Source organism: Onthophagus taurus, chromosome 10 (genome assembly GCF_036711975.1).
Source record: "Onthophagus taurus isolate NC chromosome 10, IU_Otau_3.0, whole genome shotgun sequence".
Lineage (NCBI taxonomy): Eukaryota > Metazoa > Arthropoda > Insecta > Coleoptera > Scarabaeidae > Onthophagus > Onthophagus taurus.
The window spans coordinates 2,482,343-2,508,963 of NC_091975.1; the positions used below are offsets into that span (position 1 = coordinate 2,482,343).

The 26,621-nt window shown below is 32.9% G+C and overlaps 3 protein-coding genes across 19 annotated transcripts; 2 read left to right on the forward strand and 1 right to left on the reverse strand.

Annotated features, from left to right (window-relative positions):
- Positions 1 to 621: 621 nt before the first annotated feature.
- LOC111428596 (synaptotagmin binding cytoplasmic RNA interacting protein) lies at positions 622 to 26,515 on the reverse strand. 17 transcript variants are annotated; one of them, XM_071199574.1, is made up of 12 exons: positions 26,395 to 26,515; positions 24,903 to 25,056; positions 13,007 to 13,441; positions 12,072 to 12,313; positions 10,530 to 10,665; positions 9,164 to 9,519; positions 8,957 to 9,102; positions 8,767 to 8,864; positions 6,895 to 7,043; positions 4,311 to 4,361; positions 3,486 to 3,651; positions 622 to 2,901 (listed from the first exon to the last, which is right to left on the reverse strand). In XM_071199574.1, the coding sequence occupies exons 3-12, from the start codon at positions 13,437 to 13,439 to the stop codon at positions 2,732 to 2,734; spliced, it is 1,947 nt and encodes a 648-aa protein (XP_071055675.1). In that variant the 5' UTR covers positions 13,440 to 13,441; positions 24,903 to 25,056; positions 26,395 to 26,515; the 3' UTR covers positions 622 to 2,731. The 17 variants fall into 17 exon arrangements, 15 of the variants coding, with proteins under 15 accessions (XP_071055675.1, XP_022919955.1, XP_071055672.1 ...); XR_002708076.2 differs by lacking the exons at positions 24,903 to 25,056; positions 26,395 to 26,515 and adding exons at positions 3,208 to 3,289; positions 24,117 to 24,242 and having other exon boundaries at positions 2,812 to 2,901; XR_011641692.1 differs by lacking the exons at positions 24,903 to 25,056; positions 26,395 to 26,515 and adding exons at positions 3,208 to 3,289; positions 24,117 to 24,242 and having other exon boundaries at positions 2,814 to 2,898.
- Positions 19,301 to 23,951, forward strand: LOC111428594 (uncharacterized). The gene is made up of 5 exons (XM_023064183.2): positions 19,301 to 20,562; positions 21,076 to 21,371; positions 21,429 to 22,257; positions 23,182 to 23,299; positions 23,378 to 23,951. The coding sequence occupies exons 1-5, from the start codon at positions 19,658 to 19,660 to the stop codon at positions 23,639 to 23,641; spliced, it is 2,412 nt and encodes an 803-aa protein (XP_022919951.1). The 5' UTR covers positions 19,301 to 19,657; the 3' UTR covers positions 23,642 to 23,951.
- LOC111428603 (mitochondrial pyruvate carrier) lies at positions 25,563 to 26,255 on the forward strand. The gene is made up of 3 exons (XM_023064203.2): positions 25,563 to 25,755; positions 25,812 to 25,912; positions 25,974 to 26,255. The coding sequence occupies exons 1-3, from the start codon at positions 25,679 to 25,681 to the stop codon at positions 26,141 to 26,143; spliced, it is 348 nt and encodes a 115-aa protein (XP_022919971.1). The 5' UTR covers positions 25,563 to 25,678; the 3' UTR covers positions 26,144 to 26,255.
- Positions 26,516 to 26,621: the final 106 nt, after the last annotated feature.

Sequence of the window (26,621 nt, forward strand, 5' to 3'; positions counted from 1 at the left end):
ATATTAATATGCAATAGTATATAAGTTACTTTTTTTAGATCGATATTACAATAGTATTATTGCATGCAATCAAAAAAAATTAATAATTAAAGAAAATAACTACATATAACACGGATAGATTATTATAAAGGAGGTTAATACAGGAGAAGAAGTATTACTTATTACAGTAATAGTTTATTACATTTACATCAAACAGCATAAACAAAAAGAAGGAAAATATGTTATTTGTATGGGATTTATAAGAAATTTTCCCCTTTCCACAGAATATACTGATATTCCAATAACAAAGTTTTCTTTCATTTCAATGTTCAGTGTTATTAAAATAATCTGTATACTAACAGATGTAAAAGGTAATAACAAGATTTGGAGCCATTCCTATCGATGTATTGGTTTATTTGATTCGATTGATATCACTGGAGTGAAATAGTTCCAAAAATTGTGTTCCTTTCCTTTCCATTTATGTATGTATATGGTTTAACCATTACACAAAGTGGAAAAAGTTAAAATTAATAAACATTACCAACTAAATAACTATAAAACTACATTAATTTTATTTCCGATCGTTTATAATAACTTGAATATAATTTTTTAAGTTAAAAAAAAGGATAATGAAAACACAAGTTAAAATGTAATACACATACAACTGTTTATTGAGACATTATAATAAATCAGTCCTCTCGAAGGGTCGTAAATATAACAATTCCAAATCCGAAGCCTCCTAGTTTTAGCTCCGAAGACATTAATTAAAAAATATATTATGGAAAGTAAGACCACCAACGGTATCAAAGTGTTCACTTCTCATTCATTAAAAATCTCCTTTCTGTTTGCTGTAGTTAATTGAATGTTATTAAGATGTTTTCTTGCTCGTTTCTTAGTTATATAGTAGCATTACAGAATTTTTTTACTTTTTTGTTTGCGTTTTATTAAACTACATCACACTACGAAAATAATAATGTGTCATCGTCAATTAAGAGGGGGTAAATATGATTTTTTTTATAATGTGGTTCTTATTATTATTCTTTTCTTTTTAAAAGGGAAGCAAAAAAAGCAAAACCGATATATAATTATGTATATATAATAGTAATTACTGTCGCAAAACGGCGAAGAAAAAAGGGTTTATTAAAAATTAATTAAAAATTAACGCTACAAAAAAAATTAATAGAACAGTACGGTAAAAGATTGCAGATGTGTCTTTTAGCTGTAAATTCGTATCGGAGCTATGTTCAGAGTTGTTATTAATTAATTTATGTTGAACTTATTTCCGTTTAAAAAAACTTAATAGTGGAAGTACGTAAGTAACTCCTTAAAAATTACCGCTAAAATACATCACAATGCAAAATGCATTTTGCAGGAATAAAAAATATAATAATAATAATAATATACATCGTAATAATATAATAATTAAAATAAAAAAGTAGTACTAGTAGAAATTTTAGAAATTCACTTTTTAAACATTTTTTTATTCAACATAAAAATCGTTTAGGACCACCTAAAACGCTCAACATATGCCCCTAAACGCTTTCTATCTCAAATACATACAAAAGTAATAACTTACATTTTAATGTGATTTCGTGTTTTTAAAAAAATCCTTTTGTATGTATTAATTAGAAAAGAACTACTTGTTCGTACCACTTTTTTGTGTCTTAACAACAACCCCACAATCTCAAGTCTCCCCATTTTTTTTTATTGGCACTGGTGACTTGAGCGGTGATGGCGTCGATCGATTTTTCTTTCTTTTCTATCTCCAAAAACGAAATAATTAATAAAAAAAAAGATGTAGATTAGATTAGACAGACAAAAAATTACTAATAATTGTAAATAATAACATAAAGACTATAACGTTTGCAGGTTTTGCGCCCCCACGATGTCGTCTCCCAGAATAAGGGACGCAGATTCCCATTAATAATCAAAAAAATTATTAATTTTAGCATCATTAATAATAATAAATGATTTTTTTTTTAATTTAATAATTTTTGTCTCATTTCATATTAAAATTTCTCTGATAACAACAATCAAAACTTTTACACAAATTTAATTTTATCTTTTCATTTTTAAACAAATTACAAAAGATTTTAAAAACTTCCAAACAGGGGAAAACAGAAATTAAAAAGTAATTTCGATACACAAAAAATCCAACATGATTTCCAACATGTACGACACATACAAAGGTTTGTTCTACCATCATATAGTCATATACATATAAATATATATATATAGAAAATATACTAAAAAAAGAACCAAATCAACAATAATTGTTATCATCGTTATTTAAAAAAACGCGACGAATTCGACGACGAGTGCAGAGTAGAAGAAATGGTTGATTAATTTTTTTTTGTTGGGGACACCATTCGGCCGATAAATAATTAATTAATTATCGATGCCGCCCAGACGCAGGGCCGCCACTGCACTTTTCTCCTTTTGTTTCCACGTTCTCTCACTCCCATTCACACTCAACATTCACACTTATTCGCGATTTTCAAAAAGAAACTTTCAATTTTCAAACTTTTCCAACATTTTTTTGTTCCGTTTTTTCTTTCAACTTCCTTTTCTTATAAATTCCGTATGAAAAAAATTCTTTTTCTTCTTGTTATTATTATAATAATTCATTTCGTATTTTCGTTCTTCATATATTATTTTTTTCTTTTTTCAATTTCAAAATTCCGGTGCTCTCTCATCATCAGTCTATCTGTCCTGCACTCACGCGTCACACCATCACTACTATTATCCCTTTTTAGCTCCAAGACGAGTACGAGTCTTGGTACCATTGCTGTTCACCTCCGTTGACGCCCACCGCTGACCCCAACGGCTGCTGCGCTAAGGGCTGGTTGCCCCACGTGCTCTGGTATCTGCGCTTTGACTCCCCCTGATTCTGGTGACCCCCGTCAAATTTTCGCTTACCTGCTAAATAAATTTTAAAATATTAATTTTTATAATAGATAATTTATCATTAATTAATTCAAGTTAATATTTGGATGACTCTAAACATTCTTACATACATTACCTTTAATATCCATTTTTACAAATTAAGTAAATTAATCGAAGATTTAAGAGATAAAGTTTTTTTAATAAAATTTTAAAAAAAACTGTTTTGAAAACTACCGCCCCTTCGTAAACAGAAACGAAAAACACCTTAAATCTTCGATACATTTTTCTACAAGAAAAATAATAATGAAATAAAGATAAATGATAAGTTGTTATAAACTCTACCTGCGATATCACAAGGAAAACAAGATCTATCCTAAAGTCAGTCGTTGTATTCAAAAGAACTAAGCAGTAGCTAACAAAACAGCTGGAAAAAAGTTAAGGAAATTGGATATAGGTTATTGTAAGGATTTGAAATAAAAAGGTTTGAATCAAGGACGGTAGAATTTAGAAGTACTGCTATATTCCTTGTAGTCGAGGAAATGATGAGTGCTTACGAACGGGCCTGAGATGTAGAGATTCTACCGTCCTTGGATTTTAATAAAAAAAAAGTTAATATTTACCTGGTAAACTTCCCTTGGCGCGGGCCCCCCCACGAGCGGGCTGACGTGCTGCCCCACGCCCCCCGGCTGCTCCGGCCCGGCCCGCTCTGTTGGCCACCGCCGCCGCCCCACGGGCTGGGGGCCCACCGGCCCGGCCACGTGCCACCACCCCACGTCCACGGCCAACCTAATTTACAAAAAAATCCAAATTATTATCACATTTATTAAAATAAATTATTAAACTAATATCAATAAAATAAAAAAAGTAGTAATCGTCCCCATTATTCTACAATAATTAATTATAAAAAAATGAAAAGAAAATACATCGATCCTATTCTTCATAAAATAAAATTGTAAATTAATATTTATTAAACTAAAGGAACACGGTTCTAAAAAAATTCGAGGTGTTTCCCTTCCTTTCTACCTTTTCTCAAGGACGAGAGGAAATCATATTTACTGCAAAAATCAGAAAACAAACAAAACACGTTAATTATCATGCAGTAAATAATAAAAGGTCGTGATTCTTTAACCCTTTAACATAACCCTATTTAACTCTACATTTTCATTCTATGTACATTATATTAAAGGGTTAAAAAGGTCAAAAAAGGATTTCATAAAAAGGGAGGCATTCCAAAAAAAAACTATAAAAACACAAAATTAATGGATTAATAATTATTAATAATTAGAAAAGTTATACCTGCTTTTAGTTCCCGTATTTTTGTTATCTTTATATATTTTTTTTTAATTTTAGGATTAAGGAAGTTTGTAATCTGGAAATGGGGATCTTCTTCTTGAGTGATGATTTTTTGTGGTGATAATGTTCGGTAGAAAGGCTTTTTGACAAACCTGTGTTCCACTTTCGAAGTACACACTCGTTGTGCTCGCTTCCTCCAGTTCCTAAGTGTCAACATAATATTAAAATCAGCATGGCAACACTTAAGTACTGGCTTAACGTTTTACATTCAATAAAAAAAAATAAACAAATAAAGTTTTTTCATGAAAATGAACCGTCCAAAAATGTCAAACATAATGATCCTGTTTGTCAAAAAAGGGCAAAAAATTTGATAGATTTCTGCGGAAAAGCTCTATCTATATAAAAGGGTTATCCAAATTATTCAAGAAAACAAATTAAGTAAAAATTGAAGAAAAAAAATTAATTAAAAATAACAACATATTATATAAGTATGAAAATATTCAAATTATAAAAAAACGCAAAGCGTTAAGCGATAAGCAACAAAAGCAAAAAAGCGACTAACAAAAAAAGCGTAATAAAGCACACACTGAAGCAATTCAAAGAAAACAACAATAAAATAAAAAAAAGAGAACCAAAAAAGCTGCTCTCCGTGATGTATGATCATCATATAATTGAATATGATCCATTTCCTTGTTTGACGAAAACAACACAAAAAGTGTTAATTAAAAGTAATGATTAAAAAAAGTTAAAACAATAAAGATGAAATAATAAAAATATGTATAACAAAAAAAAACAAACCGTTGGCTTTTTGATGAAAAGTTTTGTGGAGTTACGACAAAATAACATTGATTAAAAAAAGAGTTGTTCAATAAAATAAAATCTCTAGAACAAAAATTTATATAAAATTACAATAAACCTATAATATAATTATCAGAAGGAACAAACATATGCAATTAATAATTCTCTAATTCTTTATACGTTTGCAAAGACTCGGTGACGCAATCAGAATTGCGTCTGGATGTCTTTCTAATGCATCCCAAAACAATTTCAGAATTACTATCGCTTTCTGATACAAACAACCAGCTATTTTTAGTTCTAGGTCTAGTGTTAGTTCTAGTTTTAATTGTTATGTAGCGCTAGCTATTCGGGTTTAGCCGTCTAAGAGACAAACGACTAAACCCAAAAGATATTATCTTTATGGAGTTTGGCATTATAAAAGTCTCTTGCTTCCTCTCTAATCTCATAGTGCATTGCAGCATTATCGGCCTTTATTCTCAAAAGATATCTTTGTTTCAAAGTAACAAATATTTCCATTCCAACTGAAAATTCCAAACTTTGAAAAATGGTTGTTATAACATAGAATATTACTCCAAAAATCATTAGACTTTAGTCGTTTTCCGCGCAAGATGGGTTAATTCTTTTATTCTTAAAGAACTTCTAAAAAAATTCTAAAAAATAGATACAATACATAAATCTTTAGTTCTTTCTGATAAATATTATAGATCTTTTTTTAAAAAGTTGTCCAAAAAATAACTCTCTAGAGATATTTTTATTGAACACATACTTTAAAAATAAAACCGGCGAACAAAATTATTAAAAAAAAAAAAAAAAACATTATTGCTGCGTTTTTTTGTAAAGCAAAATGAGCAACAATGACGATGATTTAAGTAGTCATTTAAAAAACCATCTCAGTTTAAAAAATGATTGTTAAAATGATATTTTTTCAGTAATAGACTGATGTTCTTTCAATATTAAAGCAATAATCAGTGTATTACTAAAATTTGTGTGTTGGTGTTTTAAAATTTAATCTCTCTCGATTTTTTGGTTAGTGAGGCAGGCGTGTGTGGCAAATAAAAACGGCGTCGCGGCAAACGATAGCCCCCCATAATAAACAAAGAAACGGGTTTTTTAGCTTCCCGCTTTCTCGCTTAAAATTTTTTTTGGATAACCCTCCATTATCAATTTACTTATCGAAAAATTTTGTAATTTTGAGAGCAGCAGCAGCAGCAGTATATCAACATCATATCTGAGCCAGCGCTGCCACTAATTTTAAGATAAATTTTGCTGGCGTGTGACTCATCTCTTTCCCGGCGCTAGTTCTCTCATAAAAAATTATAGTTTTATTATTTTAATTTTTTTAGTTTGTGTTAATTCTATTCGAGACGTTTCTTTAATGATTTTTCTTTAATTTTGATAATAGCCTGATGGCTCAGATATGATGGGGATGATATATTTGAATGTGGCACTAAGTGTTCTCGTTTTTAGATATTTTCATTTATTTTGTTGAATATATTCAGGTTAATTATGTAGAGTAACCAAGACGACAAGCAATGTGAGAAAATAATAAGAAAAAAGGTGCAAATAAATGGAAAATGATTTCTTTTTTTTAATATCTAACGATTAATAAATAAATAGCGTGTTAATCACATAACTAGAGGGTTAGTATGAAAAAAATGATTGTTAATTTCTTAATATTTAAATAAAAATGTTAATAAAAGGAAACGGACACTATGCCACAGTCAAACTACCGCACGCAAACAATTAACGAGACTAGAATTTAAAAAAATCTTTTTCACCCCCAAACGACAATGGGCCAATTGTTGACATAATTATTTTCTCGATTATGATTAAAAAAAGTGTGTATAATAAATGAAAAAAGAAAAAGAATTAATAATTAAGGTAATAATTAAAAAAGAATAGATTAATTAATGATTATAGAAAAGGGGGGCCACCCACCGGCTGTGGCTGACGGCCTCGTCCTCGTGCTTGCGGCGGAGCAGGCGGATAATCGTAATAGTAATCCTCGTAACGGTAATAGTCATCGTAATAGGGGTCACTGTAGCCGCCTCGATAATCCCCATAACCGTAATAGTCGTAATCATAATCTATAAAAACAACAACAAAATACTTGTATTCCTTTTTTTACATCTCCCAAATTTTGCCAACAAGATTATTTAGAAACAATCCAATCAATAATGCAATAGCTATTTTCTCTGCTGTGTGCGTCTCGTATTTGGGTTTCGTTTGTGTGTATATGTGTACAAGCATGCCGGGAAAAGAGTCAAGTAACGATTCTCGCCAGAATCTAACTTTTCAAGAAAAACCATAATAATAAAAATCATTGAGTAATATTTTTTTGGTGATTAATTCTGCAATTTATTTTGTATTTTCCCCTCGTGTTAATTAAATTAATCAGATTTTAAAAACAAATCAAATTTACAGAGAGTCATATTTAAGTAATAAAATTCTAAACAAAAATGTTAGTCATATAATGTTGTATAAGGAGTAAAAGCGTCACTAGCCACAAAAAGATAGCTTTTACTCAGAATATAACAAGATCTTTTTCTTCAAACATCCCAAAACTAATTTATTATTAAATTATCATTACCAATAAAAAAAAGTTTGAAGAAAAAAATACAATACATATAATTTTTAACCTATTCCTTTTATATACATTATCAAAAAAACTAATATAAACAAAAAAATATATACAATAAAATCTAATCCCACACCAAATAAAAAAAACAAACTTTAAATCAAAAAATCTAACCGCATTTGTACTTGTACAATTTGGTGTTACTTACCAAACTCCTGGCTGCAAAAAGCGATTGGAATAGACGAAAATGAATCAAAGGGATTGATTGGTGTGGGAAAAAAGAAGATTCAAGCAAGATTTAGAGGAAATAATTAGAAATCATGCAAAAGCTCAAACTAAGAATGATAAATTTTTTGAAGAAGAAAATGTTTTAATAAAGTGTTGGATTGGATTGGGTATTTTTTTTAGGTATGGAGCGCGTGCAGATTGTTTTTTACGATGCCCTTTTGCCTCGCGTGTGCCCCGGCTGAGATGCATGCCAAAAATTAAAAAAACAAATATGTCGCACAACATCCACACACCGTCATCCCAAACAGAAACTACATTCTTTTTCGCATTCATTCCAAAAACGCAATATTAGTCGTGGTAGTAGCAGTAGTAGTAGTACAATTCGTTCACAAAATGTTTGTCGTTCAAGACAGGAACCTTTCTCAACACCTGTAAGAAATCCTGCAACGTATTATTATTAATGAATATAAAGCTAGTTGATAAAAGTTAAATGTGTAAGATTATAATTGTTCCTTTATACAAATAAATCTGCTGACCTACAATGCTTTATGGTGTGAAAGAATTTGAAAATAATTTAATAAGGAAAAGTAGAAATTAGTTAAAATTGGTTATTAAATAAAAAGAAAAAAAACTTTGTTATTATTAGCGCACTCACATACAACAAACATTGTAGCAGTAGTTAGATAATAAACCATGGTAAATCAGAAAGAAATTTATTTAAAAAAATCTTTTAATATTTATTAAGTGAAAGGAAAAATATCAATCTGATTTAGCATCGGTATTAATTTTTTTGTAGTAGATTTAGCACAGTAGAATAGTTACTTGACTAAACAAGCAAACCAGACGGAAATGTCATCACCATCATAGGGGTAATAATAAATAGACGAAGGAAAAGACGAAGACGACGAAACTTTCAATGAATCATCATCGCTTATTTTCGTCGTTTTCACACTATTGTATTTTGATATGGCATTTTTATCCGGCCGCCACACCTTTATACTTACCATAATCCCCACGACCCATCGGCCCGCGTATTCCTGCGCTAGTCCTTGGGCCACCTTGTCCCGGCGGTCCTCGAATTGGCATCGCCCCTGGCATCATCCTATTAAAAAAGAAAAAATATTTAATTAGAATTATATTATATTATATATATTATATTATAATTAGATATTTATTGAGTAAAAACAATCTTACCCGCCACGAACTTGCATCATTTGCATCATTCTCCTTTCTCTGGCACGCAAAATTTCTTCTTTTTTCTTTTTATCGGACGGAGGTTTTGCTAAAGACACTTCTATATTTGAACCACCCATTTCTTTACCATCTAATTCTTCCATCGCCTACAACATAGAAAAAAAGATTTAAATAAGTTCATTTTTTTAAAATTTTGTTTCACTTTACCTTAACGGCATTTTCACGATCCTCAAAATGAATAAACGCGTAATCCTTAATTTTCTTAACACGCTCAACTTTACCATACTGTTCGAAAGACTCCTTCAATTTTTCCTCAGAAATATCCTGAGTCAAATTGCGCACGTAAAGTACTTTAACCTTCGACATGGTCTGTTCGTCTGGTTCTTCCTGTGGGTCGGCCCAATCGACTATGATGTCACAGCCCCAAACCTTAATCCTGCCGGTGCCCAATCGACGTTTTGCCAAAGAGGCAGCCTTATGAGACTCGTACTCCAAAAAACAAAAGCCGCGGTTCTTCTTTTTGTCATCCGGAGAACTGTATATGATCACCTCCATAAGACCAGCTGCGCACAGAATGATATTTTAGTTAAGCAAAATTAAGGTTTTTAATAAAAAAAATAATAAAGGGACTTTTATTGTTTTTTTTTAATAGGTTAACGGATGGGGCGACATGTTTCCCAAAAAAAATCCCGTGTTTCTTCTTCTTGTAACGATGATTGTATTGGAATGTTTTGTAAAATATTTAATTAATAAAAATAATTAAATAAAAGGATGTTAAAAAATTAAATGAAATAATTAAAAGGGTGTGTTTGGGAGGCTTGCCGCCCCCTCCGATGCTGTAGCGGCCCAGCCCTACCCATTGCTCAGGCGCAGACTAACGCATTCCAAGGATATTAAAAGAAATATAGTGATGCGAAGTAATTTTTTTGTGGTTGTAATGTGTAATTTTGAATAATCAAAAAAAAATCCATTTTTTCTTTTAATCCTGTAATAAAATTTTACAATTTCTTTTTAATTAAACACTGAAAACATCCTCCTTTTCCTGTTTGTTCCAAAACGACTAAGATAGGAAAGGAACAAATAGCACCAAAGAAGATTTCGCGCGAACCGCGACTTTTTCGGTTAAATTTTTCTCTCGCATCACCAATTAAGGGTTCTCAAAACTTACGTGCGTGTTTGGAAAACTCTTCGAAGAGATCGTCTCGATCCCGGTTCTTTGGAATATAGCCGACAAATAACCGGTGATTGTTATAAGATATGGTAACGCCAATCTTTTTGCCTTTCCGTATCTCATAATCATTCAGCTGCAAGAACAGTGGAAGGGTAGCCAATTTATGCCATGGGCAAGGGGCGGGGTGGTTGTTTGATTTTTTTTTTGAAGGGGGCGGTGGTTTCGAAGGTGAACGAGAGAAATAAAGATAGTAGAGAAGTATAAAAAAAAGGTTTTTTTTTAGGTGGTGAATCAGGATTATTTTGATGTTTGGTGTTTTTAGGGGGTTAGTGATGTTTTGGATGGGACTGAGCCCGGCAGCCGGCCGCCACTAGCTACACTTTTTTCTCGGTGCCACTTTACCTGTTAATTTACCGAACTCTTCCAGTATCTCCTCTTTGCCTTTAGACTTTGGTATGTTGCCCACAAAAAGCCGAAGATTCGGAACACTAATGTTTATTTTCAGAGTCTTGCCGGATTTGATTTCGTAATTATCGAGCTGCGGGTCAAAGAACAAAAAAAAACATGCCAGAATTTTATTTGGTTTTTGCCACATTTTTGTAAAAAAAAAAAAAGAAATTTTTTCGTCAAAGTCTAGAATTTTTTATTATGTACTTTTAATTCAGACTTGACTTATTTTGTATTAATGTAAATATCGTAGAAATGACATATTTTTTAAAAATAGAACAAAAATATATTATTTCTTTTCGAAATTTACCATAATAAAAAGAAAAATTAAAAAATTTGGTAAGTCAAAATAGTAATTTTTGCAAATAGTCTCTACCAAACGGGCATGCTTACTGCTAGATTTAGAAAACTAAAATCAACCGGTCCGCTATAAAAAATAAAATGAAAATAAAAAATAGTCCTGGATTTCTCAACGCCAAACCAACCAACCAACACCTGCTACTTAAATATAATAACTAATTGGATAACAATACAGAATTTAATTGTACAAAAATTTAATTGCGCAGAATTTAGACCAGTTTTTTTTACGGCGCTACGTGTGTCCACAATTTTGCCCCCTTATTGCAAAGAGGAGACCTGTAAATAAAAGCTAAACGCAAAAACACAAGCTCAATACAATAAATTATTGAGACCGCCGCCAATATACGAATAATAAACAAGAATTTAATTTTCTTTCGAAGCCAAACAAATTTTTCACCTTTCCAGCGCAAATTTTGATTCACCAATTTGATACTTTTTAAGTTTCAGTCGCTACTCAATCAGGGCTCTTGTGTATAAATGTGAAGGACAAACTACTAGAGAGGGAAAGATCTTTTTGTTGTGTGTGTGTGCTCCGTGGTCAGAGCCGCTGCAACAAAATTTACCTTCAATTTGCCAGGCTATGACGACAGTTTCGCACACATAACTATAACATTAAATTAATAGAAGAAGAAAGATAAAGAAACAGAATATTGTTGCCAATTAACTTGTTTTAATCGACTCAATCATTTTAATAATTGATCAACGAATGTTAAAAATTATAAATTAAAACAGTCGCAAATCAATACAAAAAAATAAACATGCAAAATGTATTTCCTGTTTTTATCTTCAATTGAAAAAACAAATCAATTTATTAAAAGAAATACAAATCGCATAGCGTCAAAATTTTTAAAAAGAAGATGGGAAGGATACAAAAAATACAAATTTAGAAAATTTACAAAACAAAAATCTAATTAAGTAATCAAAAAATTATTGGAAATATACTAAAAATTTAATTACATCACACGGAAGACTTTCTACTATTTTAATCTAAATTTTGGAAAAGGCAACATTACTGATACTTTTTTTTTCAAACGCGGTTATTTTAATCGTTCACCAAAACGCTCTCTTCGGGGATAGAAAGAGAGAGATAAAGAGAGAGAGAGATAGAAATATAGGGTTTATTAATATTCAACTTACCTTTTGCACAGCAAGTTGCGCGGCGTCGCGAGTGGTAAATGTAACGAAAGCGTAGCCCCGATTCGTTCCCGTCATCGGGTCCATCATTAGCCGCAAATCCCAAATTGTGCCGCATTCTTCAAACAGTGGTATTAACTCGTCTTCGTACATATCCTTTGGAATTTTACCACAGAATACCTCACAACCAGGTCCTGGTGGTGTACTATCGCAACCTGGAGGTGGCCCACCATATTTTCTTTGTCCTAAATTTATCAATAAGTTTAATTCAAACGTTGCAGATAAAAAATTATTGGTGACACATGAAAAACTTGTAAAATAGTTTTGATTTTTATATGTAAAGAATCTTTTTCATAATTATAATGATATAGTAGAAACCACGAGAGGTGGCAGGAGTCATCGTTTTCCGCTCTTACAAATGCCATATGTAGTAAATTAAAATTTACAAACCGCTAAAGAGTAATGTGTGTTAGAAAGAGTAATCCTAACCTCAAATCAAAACATCTTGTGAGCGTTGAACCACTGTTTAAATAAAACTTACTTAAACCCTTGTGACCTGTAAATAACCTTTTAAACTATTTGATGTTGAATAAATTAATAATAACGTTTTTTTACTAGTTAACCTCTCCTATCTTTGACATGTAACCTCCATTACTAACATAACTTACATTTAAATGTATGTGGTGAAATAATCTAAATCCTAGGTCCATATTTTGATTCATACCATTTTCAAGTGATGACTCACTGCCAGCTCTTGGGGTTTCTACTATATACAGGTGATTTATAACATACAGAATAGACTAAGAGGGTAGGTACTATTGGTCAAACTGAAGAGATTTTCTTAATAATGTTTTGTTAAAAACTTAATTGTTACATCAATCATTTGAAAAAGTGATTTACAAGGTTTTCATGTGTTACCAATAAAATTATAATTTAACCTGTTGTAACATCTAATGTATATCCAGTTCTTTCCAAAATTTGTTTAATTTTTTCTTCATCGGGACCTTTGACTGGCGCGGGAGCCGGTGTTGCGGTACTTTGGCTGGAACCGGCTCTGCTCTTCTGCCGGTAAGTTTTCATTACGCCACAAAGGTACGCCGATTTGTTCGAAACGTGTTCGAGGTTCGAATCCAAAAATTGCCCGAGAACATTGAGCGCGCCATCAACGGGGAACTCCTTGAGGGCGTCGAGAGCGCGATCGTCCAGGTCAACATGGGCCAATTTGCCCGTTTTGTAAATTTCGTCCAATTTAGCGGCCACCTTTTCATCGAGGCCATACTCAATCAGCTTGTGGTAGTCTTCCGTTCTCTCCGTATCGATTTCTATCTTCATTGACTCTTCAAGCAGGACCTCACCATTACCTTCTGCCATAGCTAAAAATAAAATAATAAATTAAGTTATTTTTGATTGATATAATATAAATTTAAAATTTAACGGTCGATTAAACCGGTTTTTGAAAAATCCCGCCAAAATCGTTGTCGGTAACGTAGAAAGTGACAAGTAGGTGCGTCCTACCGGCTTTTTGTTTTCTTTTTTTATCTTTTTTGGTTAAAATTTTATGTTAAATTGGGTTAAAACATACAGTGTTTTACGCTTTTGTTTACAAAAAGGTGTTATTGTTGTGTTAAAACGATTGTCATGGGTTATATTTGGTATAAAATTTGTAAACAGTGGAGAATAAAGGCGCGCAAATTAACATTACGATTGTGAAAAAGAGAGAGGGCGGGGTTATGGGGAAAAACGAGCTCGAAAAGATGGGCAAAGTTCGTTTAATATTCCGTTTTTACGTACCTATTTGCGAATTTAAAAAATGTTAATTTGGCATTAAAAAAATGGCGGCCGCAACAACACCTTTATAAGAGGGACAAACGTCACAACGTGACCGGCGCTTATGGGGTTCACACACAGACGCGCACGGTTTTTAGCCTCGAACCCAATGCGCAATCCTAACCGGCAACAGAGCGAATGCAAAAAGAATTCAAAAAGAACTCTCGAAGCGGCAGCGGTGCCAATTCGTTGCCAATAATTTTAAAATGTTTCGACGACTATTTTTAACGTCCTCTTCAACACAGATTTCTTTTAATGCAAATTATTATCATACCTCAATGTTATTCGTTTTAATTTTTGATTACAAAGTAACGTTTCATTTACCTACCACTAACTTTACGCACTTTTTATTTATAACGTTTCTTCATACACTTTAATTCACATCAACAAACAAAAACATCTTCATCCGTCCGCGCGACGGAACAACGAAAATTTTAATCGTAAAAAGATTGCCTTAGGTCGTTAAAAAAGAATTCCAAAAAAAAAAGAAAATCGCAAAACAACACACAAACGCACTTTTCGAAAACGCTGCTTCTTTTTTTTAACGTCGAAAACAAACTGGTAAGTAGGTACGTATTAAACTAACAAACACGGATTATTTATAATTTAATTTGTAAAATTTAAAAGGTGTTTAACGTGTGTGTTCCGGCTGAAATATATAGTAACGATTTGATGTAGTATACCGACTCCCGCGGCGTAATGCAATGTGCACTGTGCAGAATCCGTTGTTTTGCTCCGGGGAGGGGGAGAGAAACGACGAGAGACGCCTTGCATTGGGGCCCCCGTAAAAACGACGCTGCGACTGCGCACCATACAACAACCACGACCACGGCGACGACGACGCTTTTCGCAAAACCAGTCTTTCTTTACTTCGAAGGAGCCCCTTCCTTCTTTCCTTCACCCCAAACAGCCACCGAACCAAAACACACGTTATACCAACGCCAGCCAACGACGGATTGTGTCGTCGTCTTCGCCGTCTGCGCCATTTCCTTCCTTTTTTTTGAATACCCTTTCCAGACAGAGGCCCCCTCCGGATCATTATCTCCATACCCATTCCTTCTCTGGAGGAGGAAATCCCACGGGATCGACCCGATTTCTCTTTTACCGTACGGTTTTCGTTTTGTCGTTTACCCCCACCTTTTACAACGGATTCAACGCCTGCAATTGCAGTAGAATTATTTTGCCGCATTTCATATCAATAAGTATCAATTTACTTTTATTCTCATTTAACATATTTCAATTTATAGATTCAACATCAACCTAAGATGACAAGATAAATGTTGAGACTAAAAAACTGAAACAGAATTTTTTTTTTATGTATCCTCAAAAATCGCATCAAAATCAAGATGTAGAATTCAATTACAACCGTTTTTGCATTATAACAATTATTGTAATAACATCTTTCCAGTGATTGTTCAGTTTGCTATGAATTATTTCAATATGTTCTTCTACCATAATTAAATTTGCACTTTCTGCCATGCATTAATCACCAACTCCAAAACTCAAAATGCATGATAAATATACCTATTCTTTAGAGGTGATAATCCTTAATGTTAATGGACCGTTAGCAGATGCCTAATAAGAAGTTATGGTCAATTGAATATTCCAATATTGTATGAAGGTACTTCTTCACGATGAAGGTGGAGTATCAGACTGAAAGAGTTGGATGAACGACCGAGATCGCCAACCTTTATAATTCATGCCTAAGAAAAGAAGAAAAAAAGTTTAACATGTTAAGCTAAACATATTTTTTGTGCATTTTTTTACGTTATCAAACAGTTTTAAGAGTGGTGAAAACGTAAGTCGGGTTGCGTTGAGAGATCGGATCCATAACGAAAAAGTGAGAAGAACAAGAGGGTTATTTCAAGAAGTACAAATAAGATCATGGGAAGAAAGAGTCACCGGATGGAAATACTCTCACCAAAGAGAAAACTGGGTACTTCTGGGTATTCATAAATAGATATATGGCAGTTAATCTTAGTTAATAAAAGAAGAAATTTGAGTAAATAAAAGAAGTAAAAGATAACGGTGGTCGAAAGAATCACCCAAAAAACCCAAGCGGACCAACATCCTCTCGAACCCCTTTTTCCTTCATCGTCTTCTACTTCGTCTTTAGGGATCACACGGTTCCCAATTGGGAAAAGAAAGAGAGAAGTAAAAAAAAACTAAAGGGGACCTCCGTTTCCCCTTTCTTCTTGCTCGTTGCAAAAGATGACCGACCGGAGATAATTTGCTCGTCGCGAACCGAAAATGCTCTCGGACCAAACGGTGGCCCGGAGGGGCGAAAGGGGTTGGAAAGGAACCGCCGGCCGGCCGAGAGGGATTCGAAATCGCAAACGGCGGTGTACGAGACGCAAAAACAGGTTATTCTAGATTCGCGATACAACAAAAAGCGGACGCGCAAAGGGGGCGGAGGCGGCACGGCAGCAACAGCAGCCACGTAGGTACCTATACGCAGCATACTACACATACACACGGTTGGAACCGGTTTTTGGGTTGCCCCAACGGGCCCCAGACACTATCTTGCGAAAATGATATTGATGATGATAAACGAACCCCGAGTGTGTGAAAATGAACTCCCCAAAAAGTTTTAGATTATACAATATATTTTTTAAATTTCAATTATCGAAATTCCTAGTTATAACCTAAATCAATAAGATTGAACAATCAAAAATTGCAAACACACATGAGGTGACCCTCACATGTCAGGGCCGCGATACTGCCTAAACCGGACCTGAAGGGACCGCTATGTCACACTTCTCATCGAACGAAGGGACACCGCTAAGAAATTACTGCGTAGCTGTACCATCATTACCGAAAAAAAGGGGAAACGACATTTTCTTTAACGACCTCTTTAACAATTTAAATTTTGAAAAATATTAAATGTTTAAGTCTGTTCGTATGAAGTGTCAACGACTCCTCGCCGTCTCGACGTATTCATAACAATTATGTTTGTTGGCCAAATAACGATTCCGAAACGAGACAGACAGAGAGATAACGACCCGAAAGCGACCTTGACTTTCAATAGACGGCGATGTTTATCACATCGACCCTTGAAAATGTCCAAACTTAAATACATCAAAAATAAAATAATATATTTGCAATGAATGTTGCGAGAACCAGCTGTGAGTGAACGAAAACCGAACTCAACAGCAGCAATCATCGTCCCTCTTTCTTCGTTGTCGTACAGCACTTGCCAAATACAAGCAGCCAGCAATCGCGAGACGCCCGTGAAGAACAAAGAATAGGCGTTACTACGACGACCGGTGGTGTGTGTGCTGGCTGCAAAGAGGAGTCTTTTTTTCTTCTCTCCTTTAACGGATAAAGAAGGGTTTCTCTCTTCTTTCATCTTTCACTCTCTATATACGGCGGGCTCATAGAAAACGATGACGGTCACTCTATACATTCATTCACCCCGTTTTCTTTCCCGCCCTCCCCAGAGACGTTCACTCTACACTCTTTTTGTCCTTATTATTATTTTATTATATGTTAGAAAAATTCATAACAAGCCAAAAATCTAAAATAAAAATAAAATAATGGAAATAAAAAGTGGTCTCAGAAAACCAAACACATTCCCGAGCGAAAATAAACGCAAGGTCAATGGCGTCACCCGAGGACGGCGACGACGACTCCACGACTACAACTTTGCCAGTTTTAAAGTAACGGGGCGCGGTGAAGAAAAAGCCTGGAGAAAAATAATAATTAATAACTTTTTGAGAACTATATGAAATAAAAAAAATTAATTAATTTAAATGGTTCAAAACTTATTGATATCGATTTTAAAGCTTCCAATTAGATTTTTGCCACTGTGTTATTTTAATATGATAGAAGTAAAGTTTTCATAATCTCGGTCATTGACTTCATTTGAGTAATTCATTTTGAAGCGTTGAGGATTTTTAGATTTCTGTTTAGTATCTAATCGATTGAAATAAGTATCTCAACAAAGTTTCTTCTGAAATTTCATTGCAAGATTGTCCAATAATTCTCACTTTCATGCTAAGACATCAAGACAGCATTAGGATCTTGCACCCACAAGACAAGAGTTATCAACTTATGTTAGCTAAAAAGGCAACTAATTAAAGGTATTCCATAAAATATTACAAACAATATTTCGAATTTTTAAATTATGTCAGAACCCCTCTAGGTTGTTCATTCAATACATCTACGACCAGATGGTCAAATCTTGATTGTTCGTCGTTTCTAGACAAAAATTTCCACGAATAGCTACAAAAATCGTTCGCGGACAACGTCTGCCGCGACCCCGAGTGCATTTCAAAAGGGTATAAAATACGTTGGACGTCGTGCGACTCGTGAAAAAGGGGGAGAAAGAAAGAGAGCACCAACCCGCACTTGTACTTGTATTTAAAAAAAAATCTGTCCCCTTTCTGCAAGGTCATTTTTCATAAAATTAGACTGCCAAAGTAAAGAGTAAAACATAGGTGAAGTCAAAACGAAGAAAAATATTATTAAAGTAATGTAATTATTTTACATTAACATTAAGTTAACGGTGGTGCTCAAAACAAGTCACCTGGATGTAAATTAACGGCGCAATTGGGTCAGAACTTTCACTTCGCCCCTTTGCGTCAACCCCGGTGGTTCTCCTTTTTCAATAGCATATGGTCGTTTTAAATTCGAATGTAAAAGACAGATAATAAAAATTCCAAAAAGGAAGCAGCAATTGCGTTACGTACATCCAACGTATGTAATACGTTCAACACCTGACGTTCTTAAAACAATGTAAAAAGGGGGTAACACTATTTATACGATACACTCCTTTTTTAAATAAGTCTTTAAATTTATATTATAAATTTTTGAACAAGATTTTATGAAGTCATCTAAGCAAGTTTAATAATACATCTTTAATTAAACGTTGCGTGATAGGCAACTTGTTGAACGATGGTGTGAAGAGCACACTGTAAATCCTAAAAAGACTGAGATTATTATCTTCACTTAACACCACCCTATTTCTGTAACAGTCCATTAACCTTTGCTTGAAATATCTTGGTGTTATCTTGGATAAAGGACTGATTTGGGAATCACACACTACTTGCAAAACCAAAAAAGCAACGATTTTGTGTGTCGAAGAGCAATTGGGACTACTTGGGCATTAAATCCGAGGTTATAGTTTGGTGCTCAGCACTGAAACATGCATATAAGGCTAAAGTGTTGCATCAATTGCAACGAGTGCCCCGCCTGTTAATCTGTTAAGGTTGTCAAAATGTGAAAAGTCCGGAGCGAACTCTGGAATAAGGCTTTTAAAAGCGTATAGTATTGGATCAATTGAAGAAAATCTAATGATAGATTTTCTTCTCGTATGACATGGCCCATATATAATGACTTCTTTGCGAGCATTAAGAGCCTTTAAAAGCGTATAGAATTGGATCAATTGAAGAAAATCTATTATTAACCCAAAACAGTTGATTTAATTGAAAATTGATATTTCATGTTAGGCAACCAAATCACCACCAGCAAACTATGTATTTGAAATTGCCTAAGTTAAAAGTACAACAAACGTGACGTCACCTACACACCTAACACAACTTGTTGCATAGTTAAAATCTATACACTTGTTCTTGTGAGTGGAACCGGGGTGTGGTAAAGTTCGTTGTGATTCATCATGTCTTAATCATGTTCTCAATCGAATCAAAACGCTTTAACTAACGAGAAAACGGTGTTTTACGTTTTAATAAAAACAATTCTGTACGTTTTAGGTAGTTGTGGTGAAAGTGAGGGGAGAATAGGTGACTAAAAACGATTGGGCGATGGCGTCGTCTTGGTTTAATTTCGTGTTTTGGTCGTTTGTTGTCTCTGTGGGCGTAGTTTTAGCTCAATACGATTGGCACGTAAAGGATGCCTACGATGAAATTAAATATAAATACGATAAAGTTACCAAAGATAATTGCGAAATTGTAAACGATAGAGAATTGTTTTTACCCGAAGATGTGATCTCGCACAAACCCGATATAAAGGAATACAATATCAACCCGGTGTTTCCAAATCGAACGGCTCTATTTTATTTACACAACATGGCATTGAGTAGGTCATTTTTTTGGAGCTATATTCTTCAAAGTCGATTTATTAGACCCGCAAGAAACGATACATATGATCCAGGAATGATGTATTATTTATTATCAACCGTCGCAGATGTTTCATCAAATCCTCACGTTAATGCTAGTTCCGTTTATTTCTCCCCAAACATGTCTTATTCTCCATCATTTTTGGGCTTTTTCAATAAGACTTTCGCGAGATTTGCACCTCGAAGTTTCCGTTTGGACGATTTTAACGACCCTTTACACTTGGAACGTATTTCGACCCTAAACACCTTCATCGTACAAGATTTAGGGGCTGTTAAACCCGATACCAGCTCTGATTACGCTTCGATTTTTTATCGTTTGAAAAATTGGTACAAAACTTGGCTACCAGATAAAGTTGATGGCCGACACGATACAAAAACTACTTATCAAGTTAAAATTCGATATGCAAATAATACAAATGAAACTTTTACTTTTCACGGCCCACCTGGAGCTGATGAAACTCCTGGTCCTATTAAATGGACTGAACCTTATTTTGATTGTGGGAGATCTAATAGATGGTTAGTTTCTGCTGTTGCGCCTATTGCTGATATTTTTCCAAGACATACCGGGTTTAGACATGTTGAGTATCCAACGTAAGTATTATATAATTAAATTCTTCTCCTGATCCTTATGCCTGATGGCCACTTCTTCCAGTCCCTCCAGTTCCTGGTTAATTCTTTTATAACTGCTAGAGGAGTCAGTATTTTCTATTATCTTTGTGTATAATTTGTAACTTGTAGATGATAGGCCTATGGTTCTGTAATTTTCACAGTTTGAGTAGCTTAATAATTAAATTCATGGGTAATCAACTTGACAGACTAATAATTATTTGAAACGTCAAAATTTCAAAAAACGTCAATTTAATTTAATTTTTTTCGGACTTTCTAAAGGTTTGACATTAAAAAAACGTATAAATTCCTTTTTTCGTATGTTTTAAGCATAAATTAATTAATTTTCGTAAAAAACACATGACGTTTCATAAAATTGACATTTAATTTTGACAAATTGTTGTGAAGTTGATTACAGTTGGTGACATTGAATTTATGTCACATTGACGTTTAAATTTTCATTCAAAATTTATTTAAAAAAAACAATTTTTTTTTAAGATATACGGCAATTTCTGTATTGGAAATGGATTTAGAACGAATAGATATAAATCAATGTCCTAAAAGTTTGGGAAACGATGGTCCGAATAAATTCGCAAATACTGCACGTTGTAAAAAGGAAACTACCGAATGCGAACCTTTGGATGGATGGGGATTTCGTCGGGGAGGATATCAGTGTCGATGCAGACCTGGGCATAGACTTCCGTATCATTCAAGGAGTTATTTCTTAGGGGAGATTATAGAACGAGCAAGTTCAGAGGTTTATTATAGCAGTTTTGATTGCAAACCGATTGGATGTAAATTAATGTTAAAAAAGCGGGGTGATTAATTTAATTGATTAATTAATTTTTTAGGGCTACATAAACCTCCCGCGCAATGGTACCCAGCACCTCCATTAATCCGCGAATACTATTTAAACAAATACCATGAATATAAAAACTTTACAACCGGCTTAAACGCAATGCACATGAAAAAACTCAATATAAACGAGGCTTTAAGATTTATAGGAACAATGAACAAAGAGAACTGTCGATCGTACAAAAAAGAAGAATTGATTTTAAACGGAAATATTCATTACGGAGCGAAACAATTCTTCCAAAATGAAGCTAGAATGGCTGTACGTTTAGCCAATTTTATAAGCGCTTTCTTGCAAGTTTCCGATCCCAAAGAAGTCTTTTCTGATAAAAGAGTCCCTGATAAACCGCTAACGGAAGATCAAATGATGGGGGAAACCTTAGCTTTAATAATGGGAAATAGTCGCATTTGGTCAACAGGGACTTATTGGGAGCGAAACAAATTTACGAATCGCACGTATTTCGCTCCTTACGCCTACAAAATGGAATTGAACACCAGAAAGTATTACCTTGAAGATTTAGCCAGATTGAATAAAACGGACGAACTGTACACAAACACCGATTGGTTTAAATTTTTAAAACAACGATGGCAAAGCAATTTCGACGCACTCGAAAAATACAACATGAAAATTAAATTGAGGTTTAATGAAACCGGCTTAAATTATCGAAAATTCGAACATTACCCAAATTATTATCGCGCAGCTAATTTAGATCATGGTTATTGGTCGTCACCTTATTATGATTGTCATGGGAAATTACCCATGTGGAAAATTAAGTATGCCTCTCCATTTTTCGGATGGGACAGTGCAAAAGCTAAATTAGAATTCAAGTAATTACCTTATTTTCTGCTGGGAATTTCATATAACTCGCAATATATTAATGTTACGAAACTACTATGCACTTGCAGTGTAACACATAAAATGCAACATAGCTTAAAAGTTTCAGCCATTGGGTAGTTTTCCAAAGGAAAGGTTTTGCTTGGAAAAGGTTAACCTCACTTTTGATAAACGTCAAATGAATTAGATGATGTTTAAAAATGTATATAAAATCAACTGTTCACTCTGAAAACTTATAATTTGGTAGAAATGAACCTCAAACCTTCCTTTTTAATCTCAAAAAGTTTCATTTCTTAATTCCTAACCATTGAGAAAAATTCTTTTTCATAACCTCACTTTTGATAAACGTCAAATGAATTAATTGATTTTTAAAAATTCATATAAAATCAACTGTTCAGCCTGGAAGCTTATAATTTGGTACAACATAACCTCAAATGTTCCTGTATAACCTCAAAAAGTTGTATTTTTTAATTCCTAACCGTTATGGAGAAAATAACTTTTTTCATTATCCTCACTTGTGATGAACGTCTAATGAATTAGATGATTTATATAAAATCAACTATTCACTCTGGAAGCTTGAAATTTGGTACAAATCAACCTCAAACCTTCATTTGTGTTAGTGTAAAACTAGAACTAACACTAGACAATGATTCTAAGTCTAGTGCTAGTCTAGTTTTATTTGTTATTCAGCGCTAGATTGTTGTATATTTTTATTGAGCTATAAGGGACACTTCGTTCGCCGTATTGATTGAGGTTTTACTGTAATGTCAAATTATATTGACATGTTGCATTTTATGTAGGACAAAGTAAGTAGGTACGCCCTGGTTTCTTTGAAGATATATTTATATATATTGCATCTTAAATGAAATTCACTGTATAGAGTAAAGTTTTCTTCGTATAATAAACAATTTTTTTAGGGGAGCTGTTGCAATCACCGTAGATTTACTCAAACTCGATATAAATCAATGCCCCGATATCTACTACGAAGAAAACGCGTTCAAAAACACTGATAAATGCGATAGAAAGAATTCATATGTAAGTTACCTATTTAATTAATGAACAGTAAACAAGAACTCTATATTTAATCATATAATTGTTTAAAAATTTTTTTAGTGTGTACCAATTTTGGGTAGAGGTTTTTCTTCGGGAGGTTACAAATGCGAATGCCGCCAAGGTTACGAATTTCCGTACGAACAAGATGTAACCTATTTCGATGGACAATTAGTCGAGGGCGAATTTGAAAATTTGGTCGCAAATAAAGACACGCGTTACGATTTGTTCAAATGTCGCATTGCGGGGGCTTCAATCGTTCAAATCAATTACGTTACGATGTTTGTTACGCTTTTGATTGTTATGCTTTTTTATAGATTTAGATAAAATTATGTTAAATGATGTTCATCAAAAGCGCACATCTTTTTGTAAATATTTCGCAAAATCAAAAATAGAAATATTTTCGAAATCTTGTTGAATAAGTAGTTATTAAATGATAATTATTGAATGAATCTCGTTTATGTACAATTTTGACGTAGCTTTAGGTTATAATTGATTTTAATTATGACGAATAAAATTATAAGACTTTTTTTATAACGATAAGTGTACATACACAATCTTATTAATCGTACTGGTTATTTCCGTCCATTTTTTAACCAATTTTATACTTTGTTCAAAATAAACTAAATATTTTTAATTTTGGTTTCATTTCATTGATCCAAGTTGTTATTGAAAAAAATCGAAATTGACGTTTTCTGTCAAATTTGTAATTTCTACGTTTCCATAAGAAATTAGAAATACTTTTTGCGATAATTTTAGTTTAAAATAACTTAAAAGAAAAAACGGGGAAAAAGTTACTCACGTGGAACGACCATGTCGCAAACAACAAATCACTTCCGAAAACTTAAATTTTCAGTTTTTTTTTGAATTTATCTTCCTCGCCTGCAAAACTGCTAAAAGTTTCAAACAACCGTTCGTAATTTGTTTCTGTAACTAAGGCCGGGCAAATCGATTTTTATATTTAAATAAAATATGTCAAATTCAAAAAAAAAACGTCAACAATAATTTAAACTTACCCCGGCATCGCTCTTAATAATTATTATTTCGGCGGTTTTGAAATTTTCCTTTTTATATACGTTAAAACGCCGATTATTATTAAAAGCAAAGAGGTAAATGAAATTGAATAAGTTAAAATTAGCCAATATAGCAATCTCATGAAAAGCGAAGTCAAAATTTTGTTACTTGATTCATTTTTCTTTAATAAAAAGAACATTTGTTTTTTTTTATTTTTCATAAATAAATTTTAAAAATAACGTTAATTGTAACTTCCGCAAACAAACGAAATAGAAAAAGCTTATTGGTGTGTGTCAAAATGGTTCTAATTTACCAGAAACATCTTAAAATTAGTTAATAAGCTCAAAACAAGTTACTATCTTGAAAGTGGGTGTTTTCAAAAAGATTCAAAGACTTTGGAGTATAAGAAAATGATAGGCATGTTACAGCCTAGAAAAAGACCGCAATAAGCACTTTGGCATAAGTTGTGCCAAAAAATGACCAATATGGCAGAGATCATGATTAAAGATGAAAAAGATATTATTCCTTTTTGCGGGAAGTGAGGAAGATTAAAAGAAAAAGTTAACAGACTTACCATGAATTGAGACGAGGAATTAAGGATGCTGAGTAAGTAATGAATGGTTTACATGAAATGAACTGGAACATGGAGGTTGCATTGAGACTCGTAAATCTTCCAAGGTTAATTCATCAACTTCAAGACTTTGAAATTCTCTCCATTATATTTATTTCTGAAAAACACCAATGTCTTTTAGTCAAGTTTCCTTGTAGTAAAGAATAATTCGTCTGTAACTATCATGTCTTTGATAAAAGTTGGCTTAAATTTAACATAAAGGTAATTCAAGATAACTTTATTTAACAACAGAAAAGTATTAGATTAAATTAGAAATGTAAACTGAGTTGCGAATAAGTAAAGCCATTCCAGTTAATGTTTTGTATTTTGTACGAGAGCCAAATAAAATTAAATACTTATATAAAATTAATTTTAATTCCTAGATGGCGACATCAAAATTTTAATCTTTTTTTGGGAGGCCATTTTTTAATTATATCGTATGTTAACTATAATTGTTGTTAATAAACAAAATTAATAAAATCTAAATTATTAAATGCGATAAAAATGAAAAACAGTATTGAAATAACCAGTTCGTTCAAAATGACATGTAAATTTTAATCGGGGGAACTGCTTTTGTTGCCTAATCAATTAACGATTCAAATCATTTTGTAGTGGGGGATATTGTGAATGTCATAACAGTGTCAGAGAAACGTATGTTGTAGTTAAAAAAGGTCGAACACACTCGTTATCATTTTTATATTTCTCGCTACAACCGAATTAAATTTACGTAAACCATCAAAATGTCTTTCCCAAGATACATAAGAAAGTTCTCTCAACAAGCAAAAAGCAGCAATGCAATGCGTGATTATTTCTTCAGGTAAATACGTTTAATTTAAGCCAAAAAATAAATTAATTAATAATATTTGTTTCTAGTACCCATTTTTGGGGACCAGCTGCAAATTGGGGAATCCCTCTTGCTGCAATTGCTGATTTTAAAAAAGATCCAAAATTCATTAGTGGTAATATGACGATAGGTAAATCGATAAGTATTATTTAAAATCTAATTCGCAAATAGTAATTTCTATTTTTTTTTAGCTTTAAGCCTATATTCAACTTTATTTATGAGATTTGCTTTAAGAGTAAAACCAAGAAACATGTTGTTATTCGCATGCCATTTAACCAATACATGTGCCCAATTAGTACAACTCAGCAGGTATACAATGTATCATTACGGATCAAATGAGGAACCAGTGAAGAAAAAATGATCACCGATGTTGGTTTTTACTATACGATTGTAGATTTCTAAATAAATTTGGATTTTTGTATATTTTATATGGAAATAATTCATTATTTTTTTAGTAAATTGTATATTTTAAAGGCTCTTTTTATCTATTTCCTGTAAATAGCTTCAAAATCTAAATATTCTAATCAAGTTAGGTTTACTTAACATTTAACCTTGGAACCAAGTTGAGCAAAACAATAGGTTATAAATATAAAAGGATGATTCTTTAATTACCTTATCTTAACCATATTTTTTTAAACACCTTTTTATATAAATCTTTCTTATTTACATAATTTTAATTTAAAACGTAAGTTAAATCACTTTTCTAAAATTATACCAAAACATAACCTCACTTTTCTTGTATAATAAAAATAGGTTTAATTTTCCTAAATTTTTAAATATTCACCCTAATCATATATTAGCTATTATGGTTAATTACTTGATTAATTAGGATTTCCTCC

What these genes read in the sequence shown, in the direction of transcription:
- LOC111428594 (XM_023064183.2), top strand. Translation starts at nt 19,658, where the DNA reads ATGGCGTCGTCTTGGTTTAATTTCGTGTTTTGGTCGTTTGTTGTCTCT. An exon ending in AAAGCTAAATTAGAATTCAA is followed by an intron (nt 22,258 to 23,181) that starts GTAATTACCTTA and finishes CAATTTTTTTAG; the next exon opens with GGGAGCTGTTGCAATCACCG. An exon ending in GCGATAGAAAGAATTCATAT is followed by an intron (nt 23,300 to 23,377) that starts GTAAGTTACCTA and finishes AAATTTTTTTAG; the next exon opens with TGTGTACCAATTTTGGGTAG.
- LOC111428596 (XM_023064187.2), bottom strand. An exon ending in GATGGGTCGTGGGGATTATG is followed by an intron (nt 7,044 to 8,766) that starts GTAAGTATAAAG and finishes TTGTTTTTATAG; the next exon opens with ATTATGATTACGACTATTAC. An exon ending in CGCCAAGGGAAGTTTACCAG is followed by an intron (nt 2,902 to 3,485) that starts GTAAATATTAAC and finishes AAATTTATTTAG; the next exon opens with CAGGTAAGCGAAAATTTGAC.
- LOC111428603 (XM_023064203.2), top strand. Translation starts at nt 25,679, where the DNA reads ATGTCTTTCCCAAGATACATAAGAAAGTTCTCTCAACAAGCAAAAAGC. An exon ending in ATGCGTGATTATTTCTTCAG is followed by an intron (nt 25,756 to 25,811) that starts GTAAATACGTTT and finishes ATTTGTTTCTAG; the next exon opens with TACCCATTTTTGGGGACCAG. An exon ending in TAGTGGTAATATGACGATAG is followed by an intron (nt 25,913 to 25,973) that starts GTAAATCGATAA and finishes ATTTTTTTTTAG; the next exon opens with CTTTAAGCCTATATTCAACT.